The 16,875-nt window shown below is 54.5% G+C and overlaps 1 protein-coding gene across 1 annotated transcript in view; it reads right to left on the bottom strand.

Moving 5' to 3' along the window:
- Positions 1-8,846, bottom strand: part of Bmp7 (bone morphogenetic protein 7) — a 77,463-nt gene extending 68,617 nt beyond the window's left edge. Inside the window, exon 1 of the mRNA XM_004636010.3 lies at positions 7,919-8,846. Within this exon, the coding sequence (XP_004636067.1) occupies positions 7,919-8,336 (418 nt within the window). The 5' untranslated portion in view covers positions 8,337-8,846. The remainder of the gene's footprint in view (positions 1-7,918) is intronic.
- Positions 8,847-16,875: the final 8,029 nt, after the last annotated feature.

Here is a 16,875-nt window from a genome sequence, read left to right as displayed (position 1 = left end):
AAACTGCTATGTTCACCTGCAACAGAAGTGATTACAGAATTTGACTTCTATTTGAGCGTAATTTGCTCAAAGGCATGGCCAAATGGTCCTCACCTAGTTCATGCACGCCAAGGGCCAACAGCTGGGCACCTGCTACACCCCACGCACCTGCGAGACAGTGCTGAGGCAGGCCAGGAAGGACACCTGGAAAAGTCTCAGAGAACAGTCCTTTATCAAAGGCCAAAATGCCAGCCACCAAAACCGCAAAAAGCGCTGGCTGCTTCCATGTGCCTGCGAAGCTGCTGAGCAGCGAGGGCAGCGGCTGGATGCTGAGCGTCATGCCGAGTGCTTAGGATTCTTTTCTCCCCAGCTACATGAAAGTGAGAGGCTGGAATTACAAGAAGGGACAGGCCTTGGGCCAGTGCTTCGGAACATGCGAGTCCTCGATGCTGGAAATGTGCGCGCTTCCATTCAAAGCCAAACTTAATTAAGCCAGACAAGGTAAGATTGAAACTTGAAAGCTACTCCCTGGAGATAAAGGCATGACCGACCACGTGACCTCAGAGATGCAGAGACACTGAATTCTTGCTAAGTTGCATTTTTTTTCAAGCAGTACAGGAAGAACTGCGGGAATTTAGGAGAAGCCCGGGGTTGTCCTATGGTCTCCAGAGGCTCCTAAATACGCCAACTCCACACAGGGCTTTGTGGATGTCGCCTCCCCTCAAGTTGTAGGAGAGGACAGGCTGCCCTGCACCTGCTCTAATAAAAAGCAAGAAGTCTCGACCGTGCTCTGTTAATGAGTGCTTCACGCTTGTCATTCCCTGGAAGGGAAAACTATTTGTACTTTGACCGGCTTCCAGAAAGGGGCGGGGAGAATGACTCTGGTAACAAGATGCTTAAAAATTACATTTTTTTCACTTTTGGATATATGCTGTTTTAGAGTTGCAAAGACAGTAGTACAGAGTTCTGGACACCCCCTCTCGGACTCAGTTTCCATTTCTCAAGCAGTGATACACCCTCTCCCCCCCCCACCCCCACCGATGGAACCCAGCACGCACTTGAGAAGTGCGCTTACCTGCTGCACCCCCCCAGCCCACTTGCAGTCAAATTTTAAAATAGATGTCAAACTCAAGAAAAGGATTCAGCACCACCCTGTATTAATTTTCAAACGAGTTTGTGCATCCAGGAACATCTCACTGGTCTCTGAAAGAGGAAGGAAGCCTTGCATGTCTAACCCTCCTGACATCTTCACCGCCACACGGTTAGGGTCAGTACTTCACAAATGAAAGCTAGACTAGTAACCAGAGTGGATACTGATCCAGCCGCGCAAATACACACAAGAGCTACCATTTACTAGACACCAACCATGTGCCAGATTCGGCACAGGGCACAATGACTTTGCCTTCTTGAGAGCTTGTTGAGGGAAGGATTATTACCCAGCCTTCATGAAATGGAGAGACAAACTCAGAGACGCAAAGTAACCTACCCGAAGTCACACAGCAACTCTAGAGGGAACAGATACCTGACTCTGAGCAGTGTCTAAGAGAACCGCTATGGACTCTGGTCCCCCCTTTCTAGCCAAGCCACACCCACAGCTGTCACTAAGAACTTCCGTTACATAGCGGTGAGGCCCCCCCGCCCCCCACTCCATATATCACCCAGAATTAGCTGCAAAGTGTCAGGAAACTTGGCTAGGCGGCCCCAAGCCTCAGCGAGGACCGAGGGCTGGAAGCCTTCACTCTGAAGCCCTTTATAGAAAGCCGCGGTTGGCAGCCCCTGCTCCTGCATGGGAACAAATTAACATTGGCATTCCAAACACAGGAAAGGAAGGAAATTGGAAACACAGTTTATACTTGGCCAGCCCTTTGAAATACTGTACCATGCTACCGACATCAATTAATGAAAAGCAGGCTTGTGCTGAGAAGCTCTGGTTTGGAAATGCATTAACACACGTTAAACATGTTTGTACAGGAACCCGATTATAAGCGCCCCGGCTCCAAACAATAAAGCAATCACAGTAGAACTGGTGCTCTCGGAGTCTTCATTAATTCAGCCCTCTCCACGAGGATCAGCGGAGGCTTTGCGCTGCTCCCTGGGACAACGCCTCCCCACGCAAACGTTCGCGGGGTGGCGCAGGGCGAATCCGCCAAGCCTCCCTCCCGTCGGGAAGTGTCAGGCTGCGCGCGCTCCTGCCGCCCCCTCAAATCATAAACACTCCACTACTCCGGAGGGGAAAAGCACACACAGCGCGGCCCTGGTATTCACTGGCATCACTGCTTCACGTCAATTTTTTTTTTTTTTTTTTGCCAGAGAAGGTTAACTATGAAATATCTGTTCCACATTAAGAAATACCAACCCACATTTTTGTCAAATAGTATTTGTCAAATGCCATTTGCTGCAAAACTCAGAATTCTATCCCCGCTGAACACACAGCTAATCCCGACCAGCTCACATTAATAGCCGTGGCTGTACACGGGATCATTTGCAGCGGGAGCCCTCCTGTCTCCATAAACGGTTGCAGGATGGGGAAGGAAAGCTCTGGAATAAATAAAGCACTGTGCTGCCCGCTGCCCACCACACGGGACCTCGCACAGGCTGGCTAGACAGACTCGCAGTCTACCTAAACAGCTCTGCAAGAATGCTTGCGGAAAAAAGTTCCGATGTGTGGGTGAATCTTCACGTTTCCAATGTGCAGTAGAAAGAACCAGCCAATTTCACAACAGGCCCTAGGCAGTGCTTGCTGCGCGGACGCACCTGCATCTTGGCATCCGGGATCCAAGTTCTGGACCCCTCACCGCTCACATCAACCCTCAACTCCCTGAGGATCAGGGATGCCTCACACTGGAGCCATGGGCGTGTGTTAAGCTAAATGTGTTATCATTTTCACCACAAATTAACAGTTTCTATGTAAATATTGGTATTTCCTCACCCCATAGAGGCCAGAGGAGGCAAAATGGGACCGGCGCACTTGATTTAAACTAATTAAAAGCAGAGGGCTATGCAACTCAATATATTGATTTTACCAGTGGGACTTAAATCTTTTATAATAAGTGTACACAGCTGGAGCGCTTTCGAGCCACCACGCTTGGAGGCTAATCCTCACATTCCTTCTGACAATAACATGACAGGTCCCACACATCCCTGCCTGTGCCCTAACCCCCCGCAATACTGCCAGAGAACATTACGGCGAAGTTTTGCAGTGCCATGCCAAAATGCGTGTGTCAACAGCCCCAGCTAAGGCTGAACAGGGAAAGAAAGAGAAAAACACCCGTGGCCAGCAGCTGGGCGGAGAGGGCCCTCCATGTACTGTTCCACGCATGGGCAGGGTGCAGAAGGGCGGGGCAGGCAGTGCTGGGACACTCTGACTCTCGCATTGGGCCAAATATGACCTTACCGCACAGGGGAGGGCAAGATATTAAAGTGATACGGATAATCAGTCACCCGCGATAGGGCTGTCCCTGCAATGAAGTCATCCTGGTGTCCACACACAGTGGACATGGGCTATGTGCTCATGTCACAGGTATGCCGGTGCTCAGAGACCGTCCCCCAGCTGTGTTTGTCTGGGCAAGAGCTCAAGGGCCGCCGAGGTAGGTCCCAAATCTCAGCCCGTGCGAGCCACATCTCAAAAGTGCCGCCTTCTTCCATGCACTCAATAAAATAAAAATTTTTTTAAAAAACCAAAAACTTAAATTGCCACCTTTTGGGCCGGGGAGATGGCTCAGTGGAATAAGTGCTTCTCTGGCAAGTGCAAGGGCCTGAGTTCAATGCCCGGTTCCACCAAAAAATAAATAAATAAATAAATAAATTGCCACCTTTCATTGCCCTCAAAGCAACTTCTATCTGAGCCGCTTCCCTTACCCCTCGATGGGGACCACAACACAACCAAATGACAACCCTGGAATAAAAGCCAAAAACAGCCACTCAAGCTGGCATCCAGGGTTCAGCCTTACCCTGCCTCGATTCCAGAAGGGAAATATACTGTATAGATGATCCCAAAAGTTCAAATCTGGGTCACATACATCCTTGGGAAAGGGGAGGGGGGACCTTTGATTTATAGAAGCAGGAAAATGAGGTTTAAAAGAAGTGATCTTGAAAGGGTTACTAAAAACACAGCTGTTGGTATCCTCCTATAGCAGAGGCGCTGTGCAGAAAAAGCAAGAGGGAGAGAAGAAAGAAGGGGAAGCCTGTGTGACATCTATATTAACCTCTGGCTGCTTACCAGTGCGGGCCGCGCTCAGGGCTGGAATGTGGAGCAGCCCCTTCCAAATTATAACACAAGCCAGGTTACAGCTGCAGATGCCTGCAGTCATGCTCCGCGGAGCACTCCCTGAAGGACATTTTTAAACTGTAACAGAATCTTTTTCTAATACTCAACAGTGGTAGGGCCTGTTCTGAAGGGGCAAGAGGAGAGATCTTAATGCCAAACACTTGTCAACAAAAAGGGTAGCCAGATGGTATAAGGTTTAAAAAAAAAAAAATCAAACTGCACAGCCTCTCCCACTCTCCGGGTGCATTAACAAAAGCCACTTTTATATGCTGCCTCCAATAATGATAGGTTTCCAACTTTCTCTGTTTTTTTAATTTCGCTTCAAAGATTACACAAATTTCATCCCTTCATAACCCGGCCCAGAGATAAACCCGAGTCACATGTCTCCTGCCAGCCGGCTTCTTTAGAAGATTCCAAAGAGAGTTGCTGGGCTTTCCAAAGCAGAGTGATAAGGGCTAATGGCTAGATGCTCTGTGGGATCCCCATCGCCTGGGGATTATTTAAAAGTGGGTAGCCTGGTTTGAATTCCAAAATTAAGTCTGCATGGAGGAGTCAGGGGCTTGTTAATCCAAACCAGTTTATAAATCTTGCCAGTGAACTTAAGGGGAAGCCCCAGTTGAGCGGCTCAGTGGCCTTACGAGAGGCTGTAAGGTACAGGCTGATCTCTGTCACAAGGTGCAACGTGCAGTCTGCAGGCGAGCACCTGGTTTTGTCGTAAATTCCACTGTAGTTTAGATCCTGCTCACGCTGGCAAAAAGCTGGAATTCCAAGGAGGAGGACTTATAGGAACAAAAACCAGTTTGGCTGCAGACAGAAGAATGAATCAAAGCACCAGGTCTGCAAAAGCCTTCAGAATGCAGGCCGGGTCCCCACGCAGGCAGGCCTGCAGGACACAGCAGAAGAACGTGGAGGGGGAGGGGCGGCACCGGAAGGCAGCCTCTTGGGACCCTAGCTGTAGGCCTCAGGTCTCCAGAAACGGTCCCAAGGAGTGATTTCCCTGGAATAGGTGAAGTTGTCTGGCTCTTACAAGCACTGTGAGAACCACCCTAGCTTTAGAACACTTTGTGTATTACAGATCAACATGTTTGCAGCTTAAGGGCAAACTGTTTCCTCTGCAAACTCTGACTCCTCTGGACAAATCTCCAATCCCACCCCCTCCAGCCCCAAAGCCAACTCTCTGCCCCCATCCCCACCCACCCCCTCACCCCATCCCTACCATGGAGAAACTCGGAGCTGCTCACAGCAGAAGGGACAGGCAGTTAATTCCTGTGCGGCTGCAGAACAGAAATCAAAGGCTACCCTCAGAAGCACCTACAGGAAGCCTCTTGCCAAACTCCAGGTCTGCCCCTAACTAATTACCTTGAGGTTAGGGACAGAAAGAGAAAGAAAACAAGGTCAGCGCACTCTGTCAAAAGCTACTCTGCCGTCTAATTGGGAGTGATGTCCCAGAAAGCTAGACTGGAAAAGTCAGGAGGGTCCCACAAAGTCCAAAGTCAGCCCGACTGACTAAGAGGCGCAGACATGCTGGTCTTTGTCCTTTCAAGATGAAAGAAATGGATTGAAAGGTGTGTGCGCAGCACAGAGGGAAAGCCATCCAGTTGTGGCCTTCCTGAGCAAGCCTCAACTCGCTCCCAAGGTCATGGGGGGAGTATCCGCCCTGCCCCAACTTCCAGGCAGCACCCAATGAGCCACTGGGTCCCTGTCTGAGAGACAGAAGCCCTGGTCTGGCCATGGCGCCGGCAGGGAAGCATCAGGGCCCTCCTTGCGCTGGGTCTGCGGAGTGCTCAGAAGCCAGGGCTCACAAATACCTATTTAACGACTCCAGCCAGGCTGCTTTCAACCGCTGGGACGCGCTGCATGCAGTGGGAGTCAAGGGAAAGAACAGAATTGGAGATGCCATAAATCCCCCACAGAGAAAGGGCCCTGGCCCACTCCCACCTCAGCGGGGCCACAGAGTTCAGTGTTCATTCATGTATTGATAGGTATGCATTTCAAACTTTTCTTTAGTTTCTGCCATAGGTAATAAAAGCACTTAGCAATAACTCACAGCAGGGCATGGTGGCTCAGCATGCCTGTAATTCTGGGAGGCTGAGGCAAAAGGATCACAGGTTCAAGCCCATCCTGGGAACTTAGCAAGCTAAGGAGACCTGTCTCAAGACAAAAAATAAGCCAAGAGGCTGGGGATGCAGTTCCGTGTGAAATGTCTGGGTTCATTCCCAGTATAGAAAAAAAAATTACACAAACAATGAAATAAATCAAACTTCTGTTTCCACTTTCCGCACTCGTAATCCTCCCCAACCCGTCACAGGGTGTTGTTCCGGTGGAACCCAGGAGATGCCCAAACACCGCGCGGATCCGCACGTTGCTTTCTTCCCACTTCACACATCTCGGAAGATTGATCTAAACCTGGACACTCAAGAGCTGCTTCATTCTTCACTGGATGCTCAGTACAATTTAAACTAAATCTCCATCTCCATCTCCCACAGCGGCAGACAATGGGCCTCCCAGGAACTGCGGGCCTTATCTGGAGCGGACAGCATTAAGGCCGATCCCAGCCTCCGGAACCTCCTTCCGCGCCCCAGGTGCCCAGAGCCGGGCTCCGGCACTATTGTTTCCAAGTTGACACAGAGCCCATGGGCGTGTTTGCTGTTTCCACTTGGTTTGGGTTTTCGCAGCAAGTTACACAAGAAGAATGAAAGCGGCCCAGAAACAGCGCTATCGGGGCGTGTTATCTCCAAAACCAAATATTTGATCCGGAGCCCTACAGCGCGCTGCCGGGGGTGAGTTTGAGTCTGGCGAATGTGCGCGCAAGGATAAAGGGGGGTTCCTGGGAGCCGCCGCGGCTCCGGCCGCGCCTACCCGCTGGGATCCTGGTGGCTCCCGACGGGAACTGGGTCCCCTAACTGCCCCTGGGAGCGTCTGCTGCGAGGTCCAGCACCACCCAATCGCAAAACCCCGCGGTTTGTGCGCCACACGTGATAAACGCTGAAAATGGATTCTGCCTGCCCGGGACCTATCATTAAATATTTAAAATAGAAAGTTTTCAATGGCAGCGTTTCTTCCCCGGCTTCAAGCGAGGTCCCAGAGGTGGGCGCGGGGTGGCGAAGAAGCCCCCCCCCCCCGTGTGCGCGGGCCGGCACTTCGCCGAGGCGGGCGCACGGTGCAAGGACAGGTAGGGTTTGCCTGGGCGGGGAAGGGTGCGCGACGGCCGCGACGCCTGGGCCAGGCCGCGCCGGGAGCCGCCAAGGAAAGGCGGGAAGGCAGCTTCGCGGAGAAGGGCCCTTTAAATCCAGGTGTCGCGGGCCGCGCCGGCTGGGGATAGCTCACATGACCCAGCCGGCGCTTTGAACTGAGCCGCGGCCGGGCCTGCGTCTCCGCCTCATTGATGCAGCCGGCCGCAAACCTTCCAAGAGATCTCCGACGGTACCCCCTGTTGGTAACCCCCACCGGCCGAATGCGCCCCGCCCCCCTACCTGGGGCGCGCGCGGCTTGGAGTCCACTGGGGGACTGGACGCGAGACCCTCGCGCGGGCGCTGGGGTTTTGCAAACGGCCGGGAATAGAAAGATGGTCGGGCTGGATGTAAGAAGAGACTCCCTCACCGTCCCGAAGCGCCCCCGAGAGACGCGCGGCCCCTCCCGTGTTCCCCTTCACTCCACCCTGCCGGGACTCACCGAGGTTGACGAAGCTCATGACCATGTCAGCGTCGGTGAGGAAGTGGCTGTCTTGAAGGCTGGCCAGTGGGGGGCCCTGGGTGCTGAAGACGGCCTTGTAGGGGTAGGAGAAGCCCTGGCCGTCGGGCCCGCCGCCCTCCTCCACCGCCATGGCATTGTACAGGTCCAGCATGAACATGGGCGCAGAGTTGTGTTTGCCCTGGAGGTGGGGACGCGGGCGGTGGGGCAAGCCCAAGATGGAGAGGATCTCACGCTGCATCTCCCGCCGCTCTTGGCTGCGGAGGCGCCGGTGGATGAAACTCGAGTGCACCTCGTTGTCCAGGCTGAAGTCGCCTAGGGCGGAGCGCAGCAGGAACAGAGGCGCCCAGAGCGCTACGAAGCTGTGCGGCGCTGCGGCGCGCAGCGAGCGCACGTGCATCGCGCCGGCTCTACCCGCGTCCCGGGCTCTCGGCACCCGGGCCCGCGCCGCCCCAGGTGGCAGAGGGGGGCAGGCGGCAGTCCACGCCGCTCGGTCACTTGCTGCAGACTGGCCCCGCTGCGCCCGCGCCAGACATGGCCACTCCCCGGCCGGCTGCGCGCTGCCCGGACCCCCGCCCTCTGCTCGGCGCTGGCCCGGGGGCCCTCGCCCCGCACTCGCCCAGACGCACCACAGGGCTTGGAGAGCAGCTCGAGAGAACAAGCGAGGAGGCGGGCGCGGGTGGGAGGAGCACCCAGCAAACCTAGGAGTCCGGAGAGCGAGTGCCGCGAGGCAGCGAGGCGGCGGACGAGCGCTCCTTCCTCCCGCTCCCCTCGCGCCGTCGCCCTCGGGCGTCGGCGACCCACGTTCTTCCCACCTCCGGCCCGGGGAGCCGCCGCCCAAGATTGCTCTTCCAGCCCTGCTTGCCCTCGATCGCAGGAGAGGCCGCCGCAGGAGCCCAGGAGTGGGACACGCCGGGGCCGGGGCTGAGGAAAGGCAGGAGGACGGGCTTCCAGAGCCCCTCCCGCGCCCGCGGCCTCCCACCTGCCTTCGGCCCCGCCCTTCCCCCCCAGCTGTGCCCAATGGGTTCATTCATTCCTTCCCTGGAGCTCCACAAATATTTACCCAGTGCCCACTGGGTGCTGGTGCTGGGCTGGGCGCCCTGGGGATGCGAGACTGCAATCTGAGTCGGTCCTGCCCTCCTAGACCCGCAGCTGGAACAAGGAAGGAGGCTTGGGCGACCAGTGGGATTCTGGCCGCAGAGGGAAGAGCTGGTGGCCGGCAGAGGAAGCCCGGGACCCGGGAAAGGCTTACCAGAGGCGGTGATCTTGAGGCTGCTTGAACCTCCGCGCCCACCCCACGTCCCATTTACTTCAGCCACGCAGACCCCTCCACTCCAATCTCTCTGCCTGCAGTGCGCCCGCCCCCTGCCTCTGGAGTGCCATTTTCTCCCCGGGAACTTCAGATCAGCGGCGCTAAGGTGGCTTCTAAGATCCAACCCACACACCCTTGCTGTATTCCCTGTGCCTTTTCTCACTGTGTGGCAGTGCACGGCCTTCACTGTCCTGTGGACCCCACTAGAGACCCAGCGCCCTCGAGGCCCAGAGCACCCAGCATCGCCAGGGCTCTTGTGCCCAGAGTGCCCTGAACCTGAGCCACGAGGACAGAGCCTTCACTCAGTGAAGTCTGTGTGAGCTGAGGAGTGCTTCCCCACCTTCTAGGGGCGCTTTGGGGCCTTGTACTTGCCCCTACCCTCAGCCTGGGACAGGTCCCCAAGCCTGCCAGTCTGCTCTTCTCTGACATAGCTGTGCCTGAGCCATGGGCAGTGGGTCTGGGTCCTCACCTGCAGTTCCAGGCCCAGGCCTGAGGCTGAGCCCTTGCCCACCCCTTATTCTTGGCCCCTCCCCCTCTGCTCATCTCCAGGGTAAGCCCCTCCCTCACACAGAGGCCTGGACAACTGAAAGGTCCCCTGTTCCTTGTGGTGCCAGACTCTACATGAATCACTGCTCAGGGAGCCTCACTTTCCTCATCTGGAAAAATGGAGCAAAATGGGCCTCAGCCTGATTCTGGTGGATAGCTGGGGGCTGTGCTCCTGCCCTGTGCCGTGCCATCCTGGGGCTGCACTTACATGAAGTAGGGAGTTTGGAATGCACTGTGAGGACTGAGTTTGGGAAAGGTGCTTTTGGGGACTGTGGTGATGCTCCACTTGGGGCCTGGCTGGTCACCCTGTATGACATAATGTGCATGAGGCTCCAGGGTCTCCCTCTGGGGGCTTTTGGACCCCACAGCAGACAATGGAGAAAGGAGTGGCCCGAGCCCTGGGTAGGTAGCCAGGGGTCTGCAGGGCCTGGCCACTCCCACCTGGGCCCCAAGTTGCAGGATGCCTCAGTCCCCTGCTACTGGGCAAGGTCCTCCAAGGTCCTGCACCCACTCACCCTGTTGCACATGGGTGTCAAGGTGTAAGGAGGCAGCCACGTGGGCCTGCACCCTGCATAGCACCGTACAGCAATTTCTACTAAGACTCCCCCACCCCATTTTCATTTTGTACCCACACAGCCAGTCCCGGTGCCAAGCACACACTGAGCAGGAGGGCACAGCCGTAAAAGGCCCAGAGTGGTGGCCCTCATAGAGGAGGAGACAGGACCGTTAGCCGGAGCACTTTGGGATAGGAAGGGGGACTGTTTCTGCCCTTTGCTTCTCTCCAGAAAAGATGTGAAGGAGGTGCCCATGAGGGTGGAGCAGGACGTGGGAGTGTGCAGTGAGACAGGACCCAGGGGCTGCTGGGGAAATGGTGCCTACACCACTGACTTCCGGTGTCTAGGTCACTCCAGCCTTTGCTAAATGACAGTAGGGGCAAGGGGAGACAGAAGTGACGGGCCCTCTGGGATACCTGCCCCTGCCCCTGACCCAGTGCTGACTTGCAGAGGCGAAGCTCTGCCACTTCCAACACCAGCTGCAATGAAGGAGGCTGCCTCCTTTGGAGTCCAGGATGAAAATGCAGTAGGGTAGCTTTGCCCAGCAGACTTCTGGGTGTTAAGGGGTCCCCATCTTTGGGGCTCAGCTATCCAGGAAAGTCCTGGCAGCAGGACTGTGGAGCCCCCTTGCTGTGCACCTTATCTGAGCCCACCTGGGGTGACACAGAGCAGGGGCTCCATAAATGCCTGTCCAGCGGCCCTCAGGGGGTACCTGGGGCCACTCCCTGGGCAGGCATCCAAGGAGCCTCCCTTAAGCCCCCTCAGCACAGGGCGCCTCAGAGAAGCCATCTTTGCCCCAGAGAGCTGAAGTGACACCACACTTCTCACATCCAAGACCTGGAGAGATAAGGTTCCCTCTCAGTTCTACCCTCTACTTAGCCTTATCTCTGTGAGAGGGCTGGGGGAGGGGTGGCCTCTTCCCTGTTTCCTCCTGGAGGAGTCCCCAAGACTGCAGCAGGCCCTCAGCAAATGCTGGCTGAGAGAGTGAGTGCAGACCAGCTGGCAAGGAGCAGCCCCGCCTGTGAGCCAAGCCCCCACCAACGAAGGCTTTGCAGTGGATTGACCAAGGTACTGGTGGCAGGTAGCGGCCTGGGTGCCAGGAGCCTGCCTACCTCCTGCCACCCTCAGGTCAGCCCCTTCAAGCTTTGTACCATGAACAAGGGATTTAACCCCTCCTTGCCTCAGTTCCCTCATCTGTGTGTAAAAGGGGGGCACTCAGATCACCTCACTCCTAAGGTCCTTACATTACAAGGATTCTGAAGTTAATTCAACCCCTGTGAAGGGCTTTTTGCTCACAGCTTGAGGCACAGCTACCACCTAGGCCTCCTGAGGTTAGAGATACAGACAAGACATTTGCGAGATGGGCTGCTTTATGCCCATGCAGAGAAAAGCAGTGTTACAGAGAGAAAGCTCGCCCAGCCCAGCAAGGTGACATCAGAGATGAAAGGGTAGGCCTGCATTCCAATCTACTTATTGTCCCCAGCCCCCACCCCAGTCCAGCCAGGGCCCAGGAACTCCCCAGGGGCCTCTCTCCTTTCCCCAGTGGCCAGGCCCCCACCCACACACCCCCAGCGCAGAGCCAGTCCCCAAGCCAGGGCAACCAGCGCTCAGTCCCGGGCGGTAATCGGATCTGGCCCAGTCTGCTGCACACCTGGGGCCTCTGTGCCCGAATGAAAGAGGCCCAGCGCAATGAGGGTCATTATTGCGCCTGCACAGGGCCCAGGACCGCACCCCTCACTGGGCAAGGACTTTCCATGCGTGCACCACCAGTCACATCTTGCGGGAGTGGTTTTGGCCAAGTCAGCGTGTGTCTCCAAGGTGATAAAGAGAGGAAAAGAATTCTGCTGACACATACATTGCTGGGGAGGCGGGGAGCATCCCTAGAACTCCCCCTTCATCTGCCCTGGGAAAGGAAGCTCAGTTTGCCCTGGGGGCTGGCTGTGGGGTGCCCAGCTCAGCCAGGGGCTTGGAGGCTGCTCCCTCTGTGCACCCCACATGGCCAAGGCCAGCCAGTTGGATCCTCAGGCCCCAACAGGGAACTGAGGGCCACGACTCTGCTCACACAGGCATCTGAAAGTCCTCTGAGGACACTGTTCCAACACACCTGTAGCGGAATCCTCCTCCCTCCACGGCACTGGCTCTCTGGGTTCCTTGTACTGCTCCTCCTGGGTGTTCTTCGTGCACCTTTTAAGCAGTGGTGTCCGAGACTGCACATCCTCTATTGGTCTTAAGCATATGTGGTCATAGCCACAGCTCCAAGAGGAAGTCAGAAAGAGAGACGCATGCACACGGTCCAGGGAAAGCTGACATTACGGTGGAATTCCAGAGCCTTGCAAGCAGTTAGAGGAAGCTGCGGTTTTGTTTATTCCTCTCATGGCTGTTTTCTTCTTCTCTCAGAAAAAGCCTGTTTTGGTTTCCACTGCTTTAACTGTCCTTGGTTCAACTTCAGGGGGAGCACTTTCCACTGCCCTTCCTGGAGCTGACACAGAGGCCCTGGCCTCCGGGAACCAGCTTTCATTCAGCCTGTGGCACCTACTGGGCTAGCTAGCTCCGCCTGCCCTGGGGCAGCTGCTGGGGGTGGGGGGCAGGTCCCAAAGCCACGTCTGTCCACACAGCCCAGGGCCTTGTGTTTAGGGACCTGGAAGCAGCCCTTTCTCCCTTGCTTCCCCGTCTAGCCCGCCAAACCCCAGGATCTGTTAAGACTCAAGAAACCCGAGATCCCGTGCTTGTGACCTGCTCCCAGAAGCTGCTGCCCCAGCCACCTTTAAGACCTGTCAAGGAGCAGAGCTCTACATTCCTGAGGTCAGGAATTACTGGAGGCTTCACATTGAAAATTTAATATAACCTGTCAGTCAGCTAGGATTCTAAGTGTTTCAATTGACTGATCCCCCCAACAATGTTATAAGGTATTCATTATTATTCTGTCCACTTTTCAGATGAGAAAATTGGTGCTCCGATACTGGAGGGAACCCCAGAAAGCTGCACTGAGGGCGAGGGAAGGGTAAAATCACAATCCTAACCAGGCTTTCTGGTTCCAGGACCTGAGTCCTTTACAACTGGATCTCACTGTGTGTATCTCCCAGTGCTGGGGGACTTGCACACAGTAGGTGCCCTATCTCGGCACAGAGCACCTCTTCACCCCCCTCCTTATGGCAGATGTCACACACTTCGCTGCCTAAGGCAGCAGCTGATAACCCGTGCAGAGACCCGGGGCCTACAGTTGGAAGCCTGGGGCATATTAACCTTCCAACCCCACAAGCGCTGCCATGATGACAGGTGGCAAAGGACACTGTCCTAGATTCCAGACAAGTGGGGACCGGAGTGAACAGGGGACTTGATTCCCATAGCAAGCCCATCCAAGAATTTGATTCCAAAGCTCCCAGGTAGTTCTAAGTTTCACAAGAAGCTGAAAACCTGGGTCAGCAAGCGACGACACAGCTACCAGTCTGATTCTGCAAACCCAGTTTGCCCCTAGCCTTTCAAAGGGTGCTTTGGGGTTGCAAGGAGGCACTTCACCCAGGGAACCAAAGTCACCCTCCCCCTCAGCCAAAGGACCTGGTCAAGCAGCTCTGCAGTTTGCAGCTCGCTCCTCAAGGGCTGCAGAGTGAGTGCCTGAAAAGGCTGCAACTGCCCACAGGCCCTGGTGACTAATCTGATAAATTCTTCTCCCCATAGAAACATCAAAAAGCAGAAATCTTTTTTTCTTTCTTTCTTTCTTTCTTTCTTTCTTTCTTTCTTTCTTTCTTTCTTTTTTTTTTTTTTTGAGAGCAGGAATGTTCATTGCTTCACCTTATCGGCATCCCCTCCCACCCAGGGACATTTAAGTCTCTTCTTGTGTTTGGGGATTTGCCTGCCATCTTTAAAGCAACATCTCCCCTGAGACAGGAGCTGAACAGGTGGGAGGTTCACTGTCCCAGCCTGCTTTGCAGCCTGAGCTCTGGCGCATGACCAAATCCTAGCCAATCACAGGCTTGCACTGTCAAGCCTGAGGCAGACCATTCTGCAGTGACTGGGGCCATGTTCCTAACAGAAGAGCCTAAGCCTGGTGCTCTGGTCTTCCTGGGGGTCCAGAAGCCCCGAGTATCCTTTGGCAAACTTGTTTTCAATCCCAGTGAGCTCCAGATGGCTGCCATGCCATTCAGCCAGGAGCCCCATAGTGTACAAGATTGGGGAGGAAGAAAAGGCCATGGAAATCTAATCACTGGACAGTTTACTGCCCTTAGCTGGGTGTTGTATGGTTACACTCACAACCCCAGCACTCTCACTGAGAGCCCATCTTGAAATTTTTTTTTTTTAAGTTTTAAGGATATGGAGGCAGGTTGCAGCTCAGTGCAAACACTCTGGTTCAATCCCCAGCATCCAAAAAAAAAAGCAAACTTTTTTCAAACTTTTGGTCAAAAAGGTTTTCACAAGGGCCCAACCCAGACAACAGAAATTGCCTTCTCTGGTGCGGCAGAGCCCAGCACAGCTAGAAAACTTCATTCGCTGTTCACCTGACATTCAGACTGCTCCTGGTGCACAGTGTAGTCTGAGGAGCCTCACAGGGCTCCAGGTCCCCCAAACTTAGCTTCCTTTCACTCCTCTCTCTTTGCTTTCAGGGGTCTGCAGAAGTCACCCAAGGAGCTGCCACCTGACTTTCTTCCTGCTTCTACTAAGTGCCACTGTGCGGGTCTAATGGAACAGCTTTGCAGCCTGCTGAGCCCCTCAGGGTCAGGCTGGCCTCGCCCTTCCTCTCCCCACTCCCACGGCACTGTAGGCCTGCTGAGCCTGATGCAGCCCCGCCCAGGGCTTTGCTGTTCAACTCAGTGCTCACTCAGCTCTGGGTCAGTTACAATCTCAGTTCTGGCTCCATGCCTTCAGCTCAGAAATAGACAAATTGAGACCCGCAAAGGAACCATCAGGCCCCAAGTCGGTGCAGAGCTGGGGTTCAGTGTGGCTCTGGCTGCACGGTTGCCACCCTACACAGCTCTCCTCTCCAGCTGTTTACTTCACTCGCCTCCCTCACTGTTTCTGCTCGGTTTGAAAAATCATACTTTCCTTGACCTCGGGTTTTATCACCCCCCCCCCTTGGTGAAATGTCTTTTGAAGCAGGACAGACCTGAAAAAGATAATTTCAGGAGATAGCAGTTGTGGGCACATCTTATACATGATGTAGAGCTTGACAGAGGTTAGCGTTGACGCAGCAACCGGGCAGGGGTTGAGGCCAGGCATGCTCTGCCATTAAACTACATCCTCAGAATGCTTTGTATTTATTCATGATGCCCACGCTGGGCTCAAACTTGTGATGCTCCTGTCTCAGCTTCCCAAGTAGCTGGATTATAAGCGTGGGCCAGCACAGAATTCATCACTGATCTCCTAGTTGCTCTGAGATCAGGGACTGCATCTGCCACATTCAAGTGAGTTATGGAGCCTCATGAGAGAAGTCTTGCAGCCATGATGGCAAATCCGGGCCCCACCGGTTCAGGCTCCCTCAGCCTTCTGGCCAGTTATCCTTGGAGCAGCATCCAAGATTCTTATTTCCATCGCTTATTTCACACGGTGACTGACCATAGACTAGGCTCACAAGAGATAGCAAATAAGAATGTAAGACAGTTGAATTTTAATTTCAGATAAACCGTGAATGATGTTTTACTATAAGTCTGTCCCAAATTGTATGGGACAGCCTTCTAGAACTGATCATTGTCCTATTGCAATTCCAGTGTCCCCAGGCATGTGTGACATGTTTAATTTTTTTATTGTCTCCCTTCCCTCGTTAAGATTTTGTTCTGATTCGGTCACTCCCATGAAAATATTCCAAAGCATCGCTGCCTATGTAGTGAGCAGATGGAGGGACTTTCTGGGAGTACGTGGGCTCCATAAGGAGCAATGCCGGATTGCAAACCAGGGCTGGATCATTCCCCACTCCCTGCCACCTGCTGCGTGGTGGTGGAGCTCATCCTAGAACCCCATGGCACTCTGTAATCAAGGAACCACGGGGCCTTGACAGTCAGCTACAGACTCATGGTACACTTACTTGGGACACGAGTGTGGCTGTCTTCCTTCCCTCCTGCTCTGTTCACGCACAGTAGCTGAGCCCCAGGGACACAAGCCAGGACGCTCTGCCTTCACTGGGGTTCTAGCTCTCTGCACAGGAGGCGTGCGGCCCTTCTGCAGCAGAGGAGAGGACAGCATGCTTGCAGCGTTGCACCAACAACGGTTGCCACCTCTGTCACCTCACTTAATCCACATAGCTCTCTCGTAAAAGGTTTTTTCCTTGAAAGAGGTCTTATTGCTATGCTCATTTTACAGGTAAGGAAACTGAGCCCCAGTGAGATTATGCAGCCAGCTGAGGGTTACATGATCGGAGGGCGAGAGGTCACATTTGAACTCAGCCATTTGGACAGTTTCAGGTAATTCCTCACCTGTGGTATAATCACAGCACCTACCACCTTCTCGGGGATTTATGGGGGTAAAATAAGAGCATTTGCACAGGGTCTGCGGCGGCCCAGGAAGGCTGCAGACAGGCAGCACTGCAGGCGCCCTCTCTC

Source organism: Octodon degus, unplaced genomic scaffold (assembly GCF_000260255.1).
Source record: "Octodon degus isolate 3935 unplaced genomic scaffold, OctDeg1.0 scaffold00077, whole genome shotgun sequence".
NCBI lineage: Eukaryota > Metazoa > Chordata > Mammalia > Rodentia > Octodontidae > Octodon > Octodon degus.
The sequence above is the reverse complement of the archived record's forward strand: the minus strand, read 5'-3'. Positions and strand labels throughout refer to the sequence as shown.